At 50.9% G+C, this 18,748-nt stretch overlaps 2 protein-coding genes across 2 annotated transcripts; one reads left to right on the top strand and one right to left on the bottom strand.

The window, feature by feature from the left end:
- Positions 1 to 4,469: 4,469 nt before the first annotated feature.
- On the top strand, positions 4,470 to 6,044 carry N7446_014183 (uncharacterized protein; the record flags this gene model as incomplete). The annotated part of the gene is made up of 5 exons (XM_058522922.1): positions 4,470 to 4,691; positions 4,927 to 5,136; positions 5,179 to 5,372; positions 5,504 to 5,708; positions 5,886 to 6,044. 5 exons carry the CDS (start codon positions 4,470 to 4,472, stop codon positions 6,042 to 6,044), a joined length of 990 nt encoding a protein of 329 aa, XP_058364760.1.
- Positions 6,045 to 12,911: 6,867 nt separating this feature from the next.
- N7446_014182 (uncharacterized protein) lies at positions 12,912 to 13,804 on the bottom strand (the record flags this gene model as incomplete). Its single annotated transcript, XM_058522921.1, has 2 exons — positions 12,912 to 13,002; positions 13,059 to 13,804. 2 exons carry the CDS (start codon positions 13,802 to 13,804, stop codon positions 12,912 to 12,914), a joined length of 837 nt encoding a protein of 278 aa, XP_058364759.1.
- Positions 13,805 to 18,748: the final 4,944 nt, after the last annotated feature.

Below are 18,748 nucleotides of genomic sequence, written 5' to 3'. Positions count from 1 at the left end.
CTAAGGCAGGGCGTCGCCTGGAGGCTGACGACGTCTGACGCTGGCCCCGATGTACAATGACTGATGGAGAAGCCATTCTGGAGCCGTGTGGTACTCGCGCCTGGTTGCGGACGGCGGCTTCGTACCACTGCTGGCTAACTTGGTCGGCCTGCCGTTGCCGGTGCCATCTCGCGCAGAGGAAGTCTCTGGCGACATCACAGAGCTTGGATTGCAACGTTGACAAGTCAAATGGCTCTCTGGCGAGAGTGGTCAACTTTTGATGGCCGATCTTGGTGTCTTCAACTTTGATCGAGTTTTTGCACGGCTCGCCTTTTTTCGTCATGCCGCAACAGGAGCCAGGACCGCCATTGGGGCTGACCTCTATCTCACAAACAAGAAACGGATTCCAAGGCAGCATGGTAGTTATTGAGGTAGTCGTCAAAGGCAGAAAATGCTTCGGATTGTGGTGGTGTTGGGCAATCACTGCGGCGTTCCCTCGCCAGCTTTATATGCCATCGCGTGGGCTCCTTACCTACATGGCTGCGTGGCTGCTGGCATGGAACACTTCCTTGAAACATTCGGTACGTCGAAGAATGCATTCACACGCAGTATGCGCCGTATACAGCCGATCAGTGGCCTGAGAGAAGGGATATCATTCCAGACCACTGCTGCAATCAGCTGCACATTTGACTATCCATCGCGGTGACCACGCATTAGCGAACAGACTGACTACTGCGGTGAGCAGCAAAGTCGACAAATGCCGGGTTAAATTCTGGGTTGCCTATAGAATTTCGAAGTGTGATAGGTTGTGATTTATTCTTATGGCGCTAGACGCAAGATGTGGGTACGTAGAGATAGATTCGGTTCCCAGGCCATCGACACACTACTGTGAGGGTCTCACGTATCCGTAAATGAGGACAGCGTATACAGATCAGTGATCAATATTAAACAAAGCTATAGTCGACTCTAGATACAAGACGTAGCGCGAGGAAGCAAAAGAAAGGTAGCTTCCTCGCGTTCAGGGGAACCCATGTACACCATGTGGGTCCCGTGCGGATCATATCTCCATCCGTTCCGCATGCTTCATCTATATCCCTGACACAGAGATTCTACAACTCCGCCTGAACATTGTTGTCAACCCTTTGTGATTGCTACGCACCTCTCAGCGGACTGACAGACTACACTCCTAGCTGACCATGGAATTTGGCTGAGGTGAGTATATAAAGGCCTCCCATATCCTACTTTCACAACTCTCACCTCACCCCCATCTACATTTCGTTAGCTCAATCCGCTGTCCCATCATGGTCTGTTCAATTCGTTCTTACGGAGTTTACCGATGAGCTAATACATTACAGCCAAAAATCAGAGACCTGCCCAACGAGCTTTTGCTGTGGATTGTGTCGTATTTGGACGGTAGTACATTATTTGCCCTCGCAAAATCATGCAAAGACTTTGATTTTAAACTGCAGCCCAGCATCTGGAAATACAACATCAAATTTCAGAACAGCAATCTTTTGCACTTGGCCGTCAAATACGACAACGTTGGTCTTGCGGAGGCTTTGCTCCAGCACAACGCCAACATCAATGCATTTTACCGAGGCAAAACTCCTTTAATGAGGGCGCTCAAATACTCTTCCGCTGCTGTGCGGGACCTCTTGCTCAGTCGTGGAGACCTAGACATCAACATTCAAAATCAAGCGCAGGAGAGCGCCCTGTGGTATGCTATCCACTACGGAACCTTTTCCGCCGTCAAAAGTGTCTTAAATCAACCCAACGTCCAGGTGGACATCAAGCACAAACACGGCCGAACGGTGCTCCACCTAGCAGTCTTCGCAGGCCGAATAGGGTTCGTGCATCTGCTACTTTCTAGAGGCAGTGACCCTGATCTACAGGATGATTCAGGCCACTCGCCATGGGACCGGGCACGTCGCTTCAATAGACCAGTGATGGAAATGATTTTTTCAAACGATCCGATGGCCGAGGTATTTCTTGGTACCCAATCACAGGAGGCTGAGCTACCTCTTCACCAACCAGTATCCTATGGGTCGGTAGATGTTGTCAAACGGCTTCTCGGAGAAAAGGGTCTGAACTTGGACGCCCACGGCCCGAATGGTGATACGCCGCTCCATCTCGCCGTCCATAGCAGACGCCTCGAAGTGGTCAATATGCTCCTGAGTTACACTCGTGCCAATGTGGACTGCAAAGACAAAGAAGGCAATACGCCTCTTTGGCTGTCAACGTACTTGTCATACGACGAGATAACCGAAAGGCTACTGGCCGAGAACGGCATCGATGTCAACTTCGTCGGAGGCTACGGGAGGCGCGAGGGGCCTTCTACATCGCTTCATCACGCGGCAGCCAGATTGGACACTGCAGTTTTACGGCAGCTGCTTGCGGTGCCAGGAATAGATCTCAATCACTGTGTTGCAGGCCACTCTCCAATGTCTGCTGCCGCATCGCACGGAAGTGTGGACACGGTTGCTTGTCTACTGAGTATGGCGGGCGTGGAGATTAATGGAATGGATTTAATAGATCCGCCTATTTGTCGAGCGGTTGCACATGGCCATCTCGACGTGGTAAGACTCTTAGTGCAACAAGACGCACGTCTGAACATCAATTAAAGCACGATCGCAACTCACGACACTGCTCTCTGCATGGCTGCCCGTGGCGGTGACGTGGAGATCGCCCAGGCACTGCCACGCCATGATCGAATTGATGTAAGCGTCAGAAATCGATATTCTGAGGATCCATTGATGTTGGCAGTCAAGGGTGGACATTTCCCGATTGTTGATGCAATTGTGGTCAATCCCGGACTGAAATACTTCAGCCTGAAGAGATCGCTGGATCTAGCAAGGAACGATTGCATCCAGAGGGCCATTCGAAGCAGAATGGAAGACGTCAATACTCCACAAAGATTGTTGAAGCGATCTTCAAGGGGAAGGTTGGGTGGTCTGTTAGGGCTGGCGACGTCTACCCCAAGTAGCTCTTTCGATGCAATGCGAGACGGCCGATTCATTCGACGCTTCCTCCGCTAGCTATACGGCCCACATTGTCACTGGATCCGTATTTTTGTCTATAATATATTGAATTAATAGAAGTGACCTAGAACAGGCCGGACTATCCGCTGACACACTCCGCAAAGGCTATCATATGCCTTCTTAATGTGAACAACTAAAAAGACATAAGCTGGCATGCGCTAATCCTCTTAATTGTGAAATTGTTGGTTATTTTCCACGTTGTAAAAGACATAAGACAAATATGAACATGCAATGCTTCACTCTTCTCTTGCGTTGTCCAAGAACCCTGGTAGATTGGGTCTGGAAGGGTGATCCCAGTCATCGAGTACGCGAGTCAGTCGAACCCGAGATGATTCCAGTGCCTGCTCGAAAAAGCGCAGCCGAGACAGCTGCTTGTCGTGCCGAAGCTGAAGTCCGTCCCTCTCTTTGGTCAGGTGTCTGCTAGCCTCCTCCAAGATACGATTGCTCTGGTACGCCGTTTTAGAACCTATAGTAACAAATATAGCACTGGTAGGTTCTTATTTTATGCAGTGCTCAAGATTGGAGCTTTAACAAGAGCTCTTTGCCGGGACACACGAGCTGTCACGTTTGGATGTCTATTGATTAGCAAGACCGTCCGCTGCGTAGGCCCAGTCCGCAGACTCGTAACTACCATTTGATTCGGCAAGAGCGGAAGGGGTCTCAAGCGGAGCGAAGAATTAAATGAAATGAAGAAAACAGAGAAAAGAGGGAGATTTGAGAGTTTACCTCACGAGTGTATCCGTAGGGAAATCATTGGCGATGATATGTGCAAATCAGCTGAGCGCAGACACGAGACTGGGGGGCTGAGTGCTTTGCGCCTCATCAATATTTTGAGTAGTCACACTCAATTGGCGCTTCCTTTATCTTTATAAGAGAAGTGGTAAGAAGGCAGATGTGGGTGAACACAACTTGCAGTCATTCAAGACCTCCCTATTTTATGAAGCCAAAACTCAAATTCTCTGCTTCTGCCATCCACGTCGAAAGTACGTGGGAGGAGAAAGCAACGCAGAAAACCGGCTACCGTGCTTAAACTCGAGTTATTGAATTAGACCTGCAACACGATACATGGTTTATCTTGCAAAAGGGTAGCATCCGATATATTCCGTGATTGGTGCTCTGCGGATAGGACACTTCTCCGTTGTTCCAAGACTTCCTGCGCATGACCTGCAGACCATGTGCCCATATAGAATGAACACCAGCGATTTGGCTGCACATAGCAGATCTTGTGCGGAGCCTGGGATGGATCCCCATCGTACAAGTTACTAAGGTATATGGAACCCTAATGAGAAGAGGGAAGCCGATTGCCCCAGGCAACCAGATGGGTGGTTATCAACCGCTGGGCTACCGGTCGCAAGCCTTGTCCAATAAGCGGGGGAAAGTTGGGGCTGCGCTTAGTGGAAGCTGCTGCCCCGGTTCAGGCCGGCGCCTGTATGACCACCCTGCAGAGGCGACATGAGCGTCACGACCACCGCAACCGTACCATCGCGACCAGAGCACGGCCCGGTAGAATGCGGCGACCTCAACACATGGGGTCGCAACTCTCTTGACTCCGTAGGACGCCGACGCAAGAGCTATGGTCAGGCCGAGACCGTACCTATGCGCTGCAGTGGCAGGGTCGGCTGGGTCACCGTCCACTACAGCAACGTCCACGCCGACCCCTTCGCAGTAGCTGGCGTCTGCCTCGGGCGGAATATAACCCTGATTATGGCCCATCTCTGTGTAGCGCAATAATTGCTGGGCGTCGTCGCCATCGTCTAGGAAGAGTAACAGAACCCAGGGGTTGCTGTACGCGCTAACACCATCGGCAGCTGAGCCAACCAGCTCAGGGAGACTGAGGACGTGCGGCCTACCCAAGTGGTCGGTGGACATAACGCTGACGAAGCAGGTCCGGCACAGCTGAGTGAGCCAGGGGTCATCGAGCGCGGAAACACCAGCCCAAGTCACATTTTCGGCGAAAGACGAGGCATCGAAACGCCGGTCCTCGAGCCTAGCTCGTGCCGCCGCGTACTTGTCAAACGTCCCCACGCTCCTTAGCACGACATCAGGTACTTCGGCGGTCATTACTGCGCAGAGGCTTAAGGGCGAAGAGGGAGCGGAAGCCGGGAACGCGGCAGCAGCGGTAGCAACCCAAAAACCGTCGATTAAGCGGCGCCTAATGTAGGGCAAGTATGCGGATGGCTCAACACCCGCGCGCGCCCCGGCATTACCGCGAATTTCTTCAGTGGCCTGGACGATTTCTGTGGATAGTGATGGCGGCGGGGCTACTCTGCGGGTGTTGCCCACGCCGAAACCGCGTTCAAGGCCGACAGCCCAGTCGTTCATGCCCAGGGCGGCTGGCAGTTCCGAGTGTGGAGTGTAAGCCACGATGGTAAGCTCGAAAAGGGTTCGTGCGCCAGAGTGGTGTGCGGTATCGGCAACTTTATTTGGCCTGAATTCGCCGACAATGTTCGCTAAATAGCGGGGCCCATAAGGGTCATATAAGTCAGCAAGGATACGTGCGCACTGCACGATGGCGCTCGCGCGAGCAGCGCAGATCTGGCCCCGGCACCATTTCCAAGCATTGCTGGCACACTCACAGGCCTGGCCATCACTGCCTCGGAGCGCATCGTAGGTCGCGCAACCCAAGCACTCAGTCACACGAATGAGCGTGAGGGCAGTGGCCCACCGAGATCTGCCCACATCCGCAAGGAGGTATGCGGTGAATAGCATGAAGTGGCCAGTGGCAAGGCAGTGGCGGCAGAGGGCACGACCTGCACCGTGGCACAAGGTGGCACCGTACAGTGAGAGCGCGGAACATAGCGGGTCTCCGATAAAGTCGAGAAGGTAATCGACACACTCGCAGTCCGCATGCAAAACACTCTCCGGTAGAGTCATGTCGTAACCCAGAACCCCCAGCATTCCAAGTATACGCGACCAGTCACGGACCATGAGCCCCGGCGGCACACGACTGGTGGCCGTGATGGTAAGACACTGGTAGGCCTCATGACTGAGGTCACTGGCGTTGGTGAAAACGGCTTGGTTGTGTAACGGACGCTGTACGACTTTGTCACCACAACGACAGTCGAGAACTGGTACAGGGAATGGCCGACGCATCGGAGCGATAGCGTGGATGAATGGTTTGCCGAAGTCGATAGGTTTGCAGGACGAGCAGGGATGGCACAGGCGACGAGGGCGACAAGGGGCAGAATAGCTCACGGCGTGCTTAGTGTTTCCAAGAGTTATAGTTAGTCGGCACACTATTATTAAGCTGTTGAAGGTCACCAATATAGATGTGGAAGTGATATTGTCCGGAAATCGTTGGCTTGATTGGTGATTGCAACGATGACTGTTAATGATGCTGGCACAAGATCTGACAATAATTCAGTATAGGAGAAAGAAGTCCTCCTTATATACCATAATCCTCCCGTCCTTGGCACGATGATCAGTGGTGCGTTGTGATTACTGTTAGTCTGTGGAAGCAGGGATTCACCCACGTTGGCTAATCCGATGCCACCATAAGCAATCACTTTTCTCTTTCAAAATGATACCCATGTAGTTACGCCTGGTAATTAGGGCCACGTCACACTTTACATCAATCGACAGCAGCTTAACAAGGTTGTTATCAAAAAGCACGGCATGTTTTGGAACCACAGTCATTCATCGCACTCCAAGACACTCCGAAAGGTCAATTGGATGGCCCGTGCGACGCAAGCACATGCAGAACCTGTGCCTAGGCCGACCAACTGCTGCATGTGTACTGTTCTATGCACGAGCGAAATCATGTGGGAAGAAACGGAGGATACTCGAGTGAAGGGTAATCCGTTACCTATCGGGTAGTGATTTGGCCGGCCGGGGGCCGAAGTGGGAACAGCTGCTGCTAGAGTGCCGTTTCACGAGCCTTGTAAAGCTCGTGTGTGCCTTCACTACTATTTTGGTAAGGGATGTAAGTCGTGAGGCCTAACATAGTCCTCTGTGTAGCCTACTCGGAGGTTTTCCGGATCCTGTGGGTCTAGTTGGAACCAAAACGAGGGTCGATGCATAAGAAGTATTCAGCTAAATGCACGAAAGGTTCAGCTGGTGCGACATAAAAAGAGGGGCGGCAGGACGCACAGCGGACCAATCAGGAAGCAGTACATGGTATAGCGGAGGGGTCATAAAAGGTTGCTAATCGCGGCTCGGCCCGCTTCCATGCGGTGCCCTCCCTCCCGAGCGATGGCAGCGCTATCGACGTCTAGCCAGACCTCGAAGTTCTCCGCATCCCCTATATTGTCGGACTCGAGATCAAGATTGACTGGCGGGGTGGGAGGAGACGACTCCCCCTGATGCGAAGGAGGACAGTTCTCCAAGTCCTATCCGGAAGGCCGGTGAATACTTTCCCACCGTTGCTCGCCGGGAAAGAGGGCATTCCAATCGACCTATAATGGGTGATTGATGGCTGAGAGAGAACATCGGGGCAGGCCCTTGCACTAATCCTGGACAGAGAGGCTTGATCGGAAGTGGAATTCGGAGGTGGTCCACTAGGGTGCTGCGAGCATCGGTGGGCTTGTTCGAGCTGGTTGACAAGGCTCACAGCGAGTGGCCCAGGAGGGAAATGGGCGCACCTGCCATCCAACGGGAAGTATACTGTATGTAGCGGGGTTCCATCCCCTTGTCGCGCTTTAGCGTGGTTTCAAACCGATCCTTCAACGAATCATACCGTTTGGCAGTGTAAAAAAAGAGTAAACCTAGGCATAAAACCCCACGGAAAGTATCAATCTGGGTGAACTCTATCAGTTTTAGCATTATCGTGCGCGCACCTGAATAATCTCTTCTTTCGTCCTTTTTATTATGTGGGGCGGTTGTGTAGTTCGGGGCAGAAAAAGAACGATAAACTGAAAAGCAAGTGACAGCGAAGGGGATATGTCAAAGGAATAAATGACGGTAACAACTAGAGATGTTGCCCATGGTGCATTTTCAGTCTAGCGGTGTTATTGCCCCGTTCTGGTCTCGATAGGATACTATGCTGATAGTGGACCAGTATAGTATGGTGTGCAGCAAAAGACCAAATATTCTCAGGCCTGATCCCGGTTGCCATCTTGGGGGTTAGATTAAAGCCGGTGAGAATAAAGTACTTTATGGTTGTAGGCCAGGTGCGTTAGACTCTTATCTTTCCGTCAGTACTAACAGCTGCAAACCCTAGTTTGTAGTTAAAGTACGGAGTACCTTATCCTCCACTGAAATAATCCGAAATAAGAAATGGTATAGCCCCTTGATCGCAGTGAAGGGCTGACAAGGAAATCCCCAGAAGCAGCCTGGTGTTAGCAAGGTGTCCCAGAAGCACAGTATGACCTCCCGCGTTGATCATTCCTCGAGAAGCCTGCTGAGTTTGCGAGAACCTGGATTAATGCGGGTAATTGTTAAGTTGAGTCTCATCTCCGTCAGTGGAGACCCTCTCGCCACTCTCAAGGTAGATTAATTCACAGATAGCCCAGGCCAGACCAAGCTGTACAAGGGCTCAAAAGTATGCAGTGCGATTCTGGTCGTGGTGCCCGAGCTAGCCGTTTCGAAGCCTGTTCGGTATCTGGTTATGACCTACTAATAAAAGTTAATGAGTTATGCACTTAATACCAGGCTGGAGTTATAAGGAAAGGATGGGGCACAGTGGGGATATAGTTGCCAGATGGCAGCCAATACATGTGTGCGGCAGTGCGTATTGGCTTACTCCTGCTGCACTGATTTGGAAACACATTTTGCCCCCTAAACCGCTACACCGGATTTAGCTTATCCAGAATGGACTTCTTGGCACATTTCAGAACCGAAAAATTGCTTTTTTTAAAAAAAGAAATGGTTCCCTGATTTTAAGGGCCTGTAACTCGACTGTTTAGCGTAATTTTCTGCGAGAAAGGTAGCGGAGAGACGATTAAAGAAGCTCTGTCGGCTTGATAACTATTCGGAACTGTAGTATCAAAATGCCTCATCAGAAAACCGGGTAAGGCTTTTGTTTTGAATCTTGCTTTTAGCTCCACGGTAGCACTGCAACAGGCTCTTCTTGGATTCCGTCACCGACCAAGCGTATCCATCCCCAGCCGATGGCTGTAGCCGGACTTGGCTGGGAGCGACGACAAGGCCAAGTCAGTCATCTGACGCGAGTTAATGTAGTTTCGCTCATCAGGCGGAGAGAAGACCATAACATACTAAAATGGGCTGCTAATGCCTCACGGCACTGTTGTCTGAAGAGGCGCGCTTCTCATTGCTTGTGAGAACCATGATTGTATTTGATCCTTCAGACAAGGCTCAAACCCTTGATATATGTTCAGGCTAGGCGGTAGAGATCGTATGCCTCGACGACTTATCGGCTGAAGTCGATCTGATTGTCGTTCAACCATGAACACCCCCTTAGGGCCCACCGGTTACCGATGACCACAGTTGAACGTTGGAAATTGTCATTTTTTGCGGCGTTGATTTAACCACGACAATCATGAGCAATATTCGACGGGTTTGTAACTATAATCAAAAGAATTAACTCTTTCGACCATGAGTCCTCATCCATTGCAGTCCACACTCGCTCTGGGCTGATTTATCTAAGTACGCTTCTGCCGTTTGTTAGACCAGTCATGCAGCCCTTCCATCCGAACCACGGGTAATGCGACCGCAGGATTCGGATTCTCTCCCGCGGGCTGAGCTTTCCACGAGGTTCCAACCCTAAAAAGGCTTCGAGAAAGCTTGCCAACTTTGCACTGGAAAAAGGCAAGGTCCACTGCTGGCGTTTCACATCCACTCTCGCTTTGCTTTGGAGGACTCTGACAAGGCTGCCAAGTTCAAGCAGAGCCCGCCCCGAAGTACGTTATCACCTCCAAGTTTTTCCGTATTTATGATTCCGAGAATGTGGAATGGAGGAGATATCTGGGATGAGCAGGAATACAACCGTATAACAAAACGCAATGCCCCAAACCTCTGCTAACAACCACATTCGTCCTCGAACAGCGCTCAAGGTTAACGACGTCTCTAAGCGTGGCAAGAAGAAGACCAGAATGCTGTGGGTTTTTATTATCTTTCCGTATCTCTCACGTGCTAGACGATGAGAACGCCAAAAGATCGTGCTTATCTCCCGAGAGAGATCATCCTCACGGCGGAGACTCTCAACCCCCGTGACCAATTATCACTCTTACGCGCCGTTCCTGACCTTGCCCGAGTCTTGACGTTCCGACACACTTCTGTCCAGGATGAAGAAGGGAAATACAATTTTGTACCTTCTCGCAGAAGAAGCTGAGGGCAAACTGAAAGAGCTGCTATTAGCGAAAAGTAATACTCAAGTGGACCCAAAGAACAAGAACTGTCAAACGCCACTGTCTCTCGCAGCTCTGTATGGACGTGAAGCGGTGGTGAAGCTGCTTCTGGAGCGAGATAATGTGGAGGCGGACTCGAAGGATAAGTACAGTCGGACACCACTGTTGTGTGCTGCTTTGCATGGATACGAAGCGGTGGTGAAGCTGCTTCTGGAGCGAGACGATGTGGAGACGGACTCGAAGGATAATGGTGGTTTGAACCGCTATGGTATGCAGCTCTGTTTGGACATGATGAATTGGTGAAGCTACTGATTGAACGCGACGATGTGGAGGCGGACTCGAAGGATAATAATGGCCGGACACTACTATTACGGGCAGCTGAGTGCGGACGTGAAGCAGTGGTGAAGCTGCTTCTGGAGCGAGATGATATTGACGCGGACTCGAAGGATAAGTACGGTCGGACATCACTGTTGCGTGCTGCTTTGCATGGATACGAAGCGGTGGTGAAGCTGCTTCTGGAGCGAGACGATGTGGAGGCGGACTTGAAGAATAAGTACGGTCGGACACCACTGTCTTATGCGGCTGGGTTACTGTCTTTTGCAACTGAGCATAAACGTGAAGGGGTGGTGAAGCTACCGGTTGAGCGAGATGATGTGGAGGTGGACTCGACGGACAATAATCATCGGACACCACTATTATGGGCAGCTTGATATGGAAATGAAGCGATGGTGGAACTTCTCAGCTCCCTGTCATAAATACCCAGCAGAAATTCAAGCAAATATGCGTGAGGATGATCAAGCTCCAAGATAGCAGGAGATGATACCTGACGTAACCTTCAAAGTGAGAAGCGATGTAGGCTGGCTTAGTGGAGAGACACAACCACTCTGAGGATATTGCTAATCTGCTGAGGTCTCTCACCACTATACCGCGTTTGAGGCAATACTGACATCCACAGTGCTCCTAGAAGCCGGTGCCGATAAGGCTGACTCGCGAAAAGATAATTGTGAATATGCATTCAAATGCCGACATGACCGCTTCAGCCCACAACATTTAAAGGTCATAATTGTCCTTGTCTTGCGGTCGATTCTCTCAAGTTTTCTTTCCCCTATAAGATCTTGTCATTACAATACCCATTAGGGGAACCAAGCAATCATGGATTACAAGCTGCCACGGATATCAAACAGGCCCCTTACCCCGGACACAGAAGTTCAAAACGGACATATATGGCAAGCTGGTATCATCCTTCTGGATCCCCTTTCTCGAGGAATCCATTGGCTAACAAGCCTGTTTCATGGAGGCAAAGAATCGGGTGACAAGTTCCGTCAGGTCATCGGCCATTTCATCCACAGAGATCGCGGCACCGCAAACCAGGTTCGCAGCCGTCCGTTGACCGGTCCCTCTCTGACTCTGTGCTACCTTTCTTGCTAGCTCAAGAGACTCTAAATCGCCTGAAAGCTGCATGAAGGCAGGAAACCAAGATCTACCCCCACTGGAAGGGAAAAAGAGAGCAGCCAAATCCTCAACCCTCTCGCTAAAACTGGCGACGCAAGAGATGCAGCAAAGGACACTTCTAAGAGTTACAGCAATCAATACGATGATGATAAACGATACGTGTCAATACATACAAGCGGTGTCTGACCACACCTCAGCTTCCGACACTATTTTCTCCAGGCAATGGGCCAAGATGCACCTCGCCGAGCAATTGCTACTGAGCAGGCACGAAGATATAATCGCGAGGGAAAGAATACCGACACACGGTGCGTTGGATTGTTTTCCTTCACAGGCTGAACCAGAAGAAAAGTCCCCGAGGTGTGTTGCTGCGGATGAGGAGCGGTTATGTGATTGAGAGGCTCCTCGTTCTTCTTAGCTACTGTAAGAACAAACGGTTAAGGGCAAACGGTTAGGAACTGAGTAAGGAGCGATAAGCGGCAGATTGCCCAACAACTCTGAAAATTCTCGAACATACTGCTTCGGCCTTGAGTGGCACTCCGCCTTATCCTCAGCTTATTATTCACTTATCTGGATAATGAACAAGAGTACGAATAAATACCTCCATTATGAAGACAACTTGGGCTCAGCTATACCCGATCGGCTCCTTCTACATATGGGAGCCGACATTTTTTACCTTCACAACCTCTGTCTCTCGGACAAAGGAAGTCACTATCATAGTGTCTTGCAATTTACAATTCCACGTTTGCATACGTGGAGAAGGTCCAGGGCACAACTTGCGCGAAAGAGGGCTAGCTGGAAAAAGGTATGGTTTCCTAAGCAGCGTCGCCCAGTGAGGCATCGCCTCTGCATCAGGGATCAACTCCGTGATATTGTTTCGACCATCTGCGACGAAGGGTCTGTTACGTTTAAGTGAAACAGGTGCAGTGTGTTTCATGAGCCTCACATGATGCAGGGTTGAAGCACTTTAGCCGTGCGTTATCCGAAGTGTTATCTCCGTCGTAGCTGACCGGCTTGAGCAAGGTGCAACTGAGGGGGTAACGAAGAGTGATTGCATCTATATCATGCCGTAATGCTAGTTCTGCAACATCGATGTACGAGCGCAGTCGGTTCACCACTCTAGACGGGCGTTCGGAAAGTTCCTTGTACGTCCAGCCATACGCTAAGAAACCCTGAAGAATCAATGCTGTTGCCACTTTATTTAGTGAGCAGCCTTTCTCCAGGATTTCAGGCCGCTGCAATCTGAGATATTCCAGTAGAAGAAAGACATCTCCCTTAGTTTTCTTTCCCACCTGTTTCAATCTAGTCAGTTTCTTGCAAACGTCTGGAAGGCATACAACACACTTACACTGTGTTTACCTGGCTACCAAGCATGAGCAATAGCCCCGGGCCGGCATCCATCAGAATTTGCATGTACCTCTGGCCAGCCTTACGATCGGTTTTCACAGCGCCTATGGAGGCTGATATGCTTGCTGCGTGCAAAGACAAAGCGGCAGACTTTCTGCCACGGCCACGGGATAAGTGGAGGAGGTCAGAGGTCGCCAACTGTTCAAGATCATGATCCAAGAATATGTGACAGAGGCGACTTGCACAGTCATAATCGTCGCGGCCACGCTTCACCCGAAGAAAACCATGAAACAGTCGCTGAAAGCGAGCGACTGGACCGGTACCAACGTCAGAGAAAATCCTTTCCCGAGTGGACCAAAGATTCGCGTATGTTGCTCCATCGAGTTCCATGGCATTGATTAAACCCTGGAGCGCTCGGGCTAGATAGGTCGCCCTTGAGTTTCGAGATCCCAATCTGGCCCTGAAGAAAGCCGCCGCATTCGTATGATTCTCTAGAGGAGCATAGGCCACATCAGTAGAGCCAGTCTCAATCACTCCGTCTGGCCGGGAGGAAATGGATGAAGGCAATTTAGAAGCAACCATCGACAAGCTGGTTGTGTCTAATCCCTCTGGAGTGGAAGGGAAACAAGTCCATTGTTCCGGACCAACTACAACAGGGCTCGATGCAGCTTCAGCTATGAAGGGGGTGATATCAAGCGAAGAACTTTGTTGAAAAGATTCCATAGACATTTCTACTTCCACGGCCATGGTGCGCCCCTTCCTGATATGATGGCGAGCTGAAGAGGATCTGTCGTTCGATTTCTGTGCATCGGAACACAAAGCCGCGAAAGCACCCAAGTAGACCCTTATAACGCCGCTCAGATATAGGAAATAACACGATGAGGGTGCCGTACTCACCGGTGAGTTGACAATAACAGATGGAGAAAGCGTTCTGAGTATCCGGGCTATAAGTTGCTCGTTGGTTTCATAATCCATCAGAATCGGGGACCTGCTAGGCCGTACAAAACAAATTCAGCAAAGCCGGGAGAGATAGCCAGGGCCACAACGTCGGCCTTTTTTTTGGACTAAATTATTCGCAAAAATTTGAGAGACAATGACATTAAGTGAGAGCGAGATAATTCCTGGCTAATTTAACTGAGAGCAATGCGGTATTTATTTGACCCCTATTCCAGATCAATGTGAAATCTATATAAATGCACATGTGAAGTTACAGCTTTGGTTGGAGCTGACAGGCTGTTTTAGTTAGATTAAAATGCTGGTATTTAAACTTCCCGCCACATTCGGTGGGATCAAGCCATGTGGGGGGGGGGGGTGTGGCGTAAACAGTAGTGCGTCACTGGTTAGGTCTTACGCGAAAATGCTAGCTGGGGTCCTAGCACGGAACGTAGGGACTGCGGGTTCGAATCCTGTCACTTTCACAACTGTTACCCTAGAGGCACCTACCGAAGAAAGCCTACGCCTTGGTTGACTTGGCTAGACCTGGCTACGACCCTCCGCATGGGTCCCTACCCCGGACCCTCGAACCTCCCCTCAAGAGGGGAGGTTCCAACCTTCCGACCCTCAACCTACCCTGAGGGTCGTTGAGGTTCACTATGCTGACCCTCGGCGACCCTCAACGACCCGCATTTGCATAAATTTTCGACGCCTTACCTCTTTCGGTTGGATAAAATTGATGATTCATCTGATAGGTTCTATTTGGGACTGTTGCGTGAGAGCCCCCTTGCGTCGGGCCCACGATATCCCGTGCTGGACTTCGCACACAAATATCGCCTGGCCTTCCCCTCCCTCGAAAAGAACATCGCCGTTTCGAGGGAGAGCCGGGCTCTCTCCGCGACGGTTTCTTCCCGCCCACCGCGGAACCCCCTCATGTATATACAACGTATGCTCCCGCATAGCTATTTTTCCTCCTAGAATATACGGAGTGCCACGGGCCCGCCTGCAGCCCTCACGGCGCTGTAGCCCTCCGTCAACGAGGCCTACATCGCCAGTGTTCAGACCGCAGGTGCCCCGTGCGGGCCAAAAATATCTCATCCGTCTCCATTTGTGCCAGTGTAGCAATGGTTAGAATAGAGAGTTGTTTTTTTATACATCATCACTTCAGCAACATACATTGCACCCCAACACTAATGATTCACTCACGTGCCTGCTTGCGGTAACCTGGTCACTATAGTTGGAGGTAAATATCCGGGAAATGGATTCAGAGTAAACTCCAGCCTGTTCTGGAAGCTTTAGAGTCTAGGCAGCTCCGGTCGCATCCCGTGTCAATTCTAGCTTCACGCTGTGCTAGGCCAGAGCGATGTGACGAATTATCCAGGACAAATACATGCGCGGTCACAGAGATAAACGCAGGAGGCCTACGACTTGTCCAAATGGATGGATTATGCCAGGTAACTTATTGACACGTTTGGCTAACCTAGAAGCCGCCTTCGATGATTTTCTGCCGAACCCACGTTTTGTGATTGGCACTCTGCGCCCCAATCCCCGACACATCGCCCTGCCAGGATCGTTTATTATCGACCAATGTTTCTCCTGAGAGCCGCGTGGCCTGTTCAGGGACAGTATGTGCAACAGGCAAAAGGGCCGGCGTCCAACTGGTCTCAAACACCGTGCCAGTATTGGAAGATTCTGCTCGTTCGGAGGCTGTAATCGTTTCGGATGTTGCATGGTAGAAAGGGTCATCGTCCGTCCACCACGTGCAAGAGGGTTCAAGGTCCAGGTCAATCAATCGAAAATCGCCACTCGTTCTAGGATGAGCGAAACGGCGTACTGCAGCGCGTAACGGGTTGCTTGCGCATACTAAGACCAGTTAGCGTTGGCATAATCCAAGGGGCAACCGACGGAGCGCTCATACCCGAAACCGCGGTCGTTCCGCCTGTACCATCCATCAGGCGTGCTAACTCCTTGGCGATATCGATGGTATGAAAGTGGTATTTTAAGCGCGTACAGTTGCGCTTGCGGTAACGAATCTGGTCCACGGGCTGAGTATCTAGGATATGTGTGGTGAATTGCAATATCTGCCACCGAGTTAAGCCCCGACCTATTGTAAAATTTATAGCGAAAGGAGAATTCACTCACATCAAATCCCCGGTCATCTCGACGTCTATGCTCGGGACAATCGTCTCGGTCAAACATACGGTCGAGTTCAAGGATTTGCGAGATTTCCTCTCCCACCCAGTGGGGATGGTCTGTTTCGGTAAGCACATGACACCGCAAAGCATCTGAGAAGATGAAGGACACCTACTGAAATTTTTCAGCCTAACTTGCCATAGGACCTCTAGCCGTCGCACCGTGTTCCTCCGGCTTCGGCTTTCTTGAACGAGATGTCGTATGAACGGCAACGCGCGGAAGAGTCCAATATCTTCAAGAATGAAGACGACGGTCCCATACTGGCCCAGGTGAGGTGGGTGCCCGTAGGGACCCAGCACGCACACCGGGAAATGAATCGTCGAGTGCGCACGATCCGCAGCTTGTGCGATCCTTCCGGTCACGCCCGGTCCAGGCCGGGCCACTATGCGTAACACATGAGTTGTCGATGCTCCTAGGTTGCTTTGCCCTGTACCTACCGAAGCCACGTAGAATGCGGGAAGCTGCAAGCAGGACCTTACTCCAAGGCGTGGCATCCAGAGCTGTACATACTGCCCCGGTTGAGCCATGCACTCCGCCGGTACCGCAATATCAAGCCATAAGAGCCTGTTGGAAGACCGCGCGAGGGCCCGTCGAGAGGTGATGCGCCACGATCTGTGGAGCCACATGGTATGCAGACATGTCCCTGCGCTCCAGGCAAATCCGGCGCAAATACTGCCTAGTAAAACCCAGCGGTAGGACGATACCCGGTCGGTCAAATGGTAGAGAAGGGCACCGGTGGCGATCAAAGCAAGCACATGGTGGACCTTGAGGCCGACTTGCGGCCATCGCCGAAAAATCGCAGCGAGCGTCCAAAGAAAGATCGAGACGAAACTGCATCCGGCCTATGTAATATTAGCCACTTCTAGTCAGACATCCTTTGGGGAAATGGGAACGCTGCCGTTCTCTAGCCGTCACGTACCAGGAGTGGGATGACGAGGGAAGCTCCAAGGCTTGTATTTCGAGCAACTGTGCCTAATACGGACCCATGAAGAAGGCAATGCAGCACGCAAATGCGGCCTAGCCACCGATGGGCCCACTGGAACGTGCGCCGTTCGATACGGAAGACGTGGGCCGGAAGGCTGAAGCTAAACCCGGAGCAGAGGGGAACAAGGTGTGTGACCGCTAAGCATCCGGCTCGCTTTTGCACATCTGCCCAGGTCTGAGCATGAAGACTGATTGCAATAATGTTGGTAATCACCAGGGCTGCAAGTACTCCCCCTTGCAAGTATGACGGGATATCCAGCCACTGGAGCACGCCTGGCGTTGGCGCCTGGAAGAAGCGTCTCCAAGATACTGCGTGTTGCAACCTCAAAGGCAAATAGCTGAATCGGCGTGCGAGGCTGTAAGATATCCAGCATACAAGAGCGAGGAGCCCACAAAGACTAAACTTGTCTTGGACGGGAGCCCTGGCAAGCCATTCGGCAAACTTTGACACAGGGCGGGACATGCTTTTAGGCGAGACAATACTGGACATCAGCAGGTTTATATCGTATTTTCCATACGTTGTCTGGACAACGCTGACCAGAGCTTTGTTTGAGCGGTCGAAAGCAGCTTGGGATGTTGATGCGCTGGTCATCACTGCTGGTGAGCAAGATGGGAAGACCCTTTTCTACGGCTCCTTGGGCTGAGATGACCGGTTGATGATTGAAAATGATCATCACGGAGCCCCGTCAAAAAATCATGGACAGCGTAAAAGGTGCGTCTCGTGAAGTTTATGTTCAACGTTGAACCCCAACTCTGCGCTTATCGTGTGCCTGCAATATAATGCGGTTTTAAATTGTCCCATGTTTTCAACGGTTGAACCCAGTCAACGTGTTGGGATGCATTTTCAGATGTCGCATGGTCGCTTGTTTTATTAGGCAGCGACTGTCATTGTTAGGAGGATCAGGGAGGCGACCGTGGAAACTGTTGTGACCCTCCGCCCGTGGGGTCTTCACACCATAATTTTTCAATGGACCAGGTCATACAGGCTATCAATTCAATCATACCCGAGCTCGTCGAAGACGCAAAGAGCGTTGTTTCTACGGAAGGCAGTCATGTTGTAGCAAACATGCCTCCGAGCTGTATTCCGAATAGGATTCTAATCTAGTTCCCCGATATGACGAGGCTGGTCGGATCACTGCAGAATTTGTGTTATATAACCCCTTCTAGTTATGCAGTATTGCAGTTACATCAGGCATCTTTTCGCTTAGTCTAAACCTTGGCATTTGGTTCCTAATCTTGAAGTCCCCAGACGTGTTGCGGTCAATGTTTGGCTGAAGACGATTACAAGCAATTCTCTGGCCCTAATGTGAGCGTGATTGGTAGATCGCACAGATATCAGCAAAAATAGCTCTTTGCCAAAAGATTTGAAAGGCTCCTTTAATCCCTCATTGGGCAACGTATACCTGATTCAAAAGAAACAAAAGAAGTCAAAAGATAGATGACAGCAGCGGATTTGCCAACCGCCAAACCCTTCCAACATCAAGCCGGTCCTAAGAGTGAGTGATGGGCTTATGAGAAGAGGTGACATGTATATGAGAAACTTCCAGGAGCTCGGCAAGAATACCCGCTTTCTCCCCGCTT

The sequence above is a fragment of the Penicillium canescens genome (assembly GCF_028828765.1).
Source record: "Penicillium canescens strain IBT 15451 chromosome Unknown utg000015l_segment0_segment0, whole genome shotgun sequence".
Classification (NCBI taxonomy): Eukaryota; Fungi; Ascomycota; class Eurotiomycetes; order Eurotiales; family Aspergillaceae; genus Penicillium; species Penicillium canescens.
Note: the sequence above shows the minus strand (reverse complement) of the source record. Positions and strands in the feature narration are given on the sequence as shown.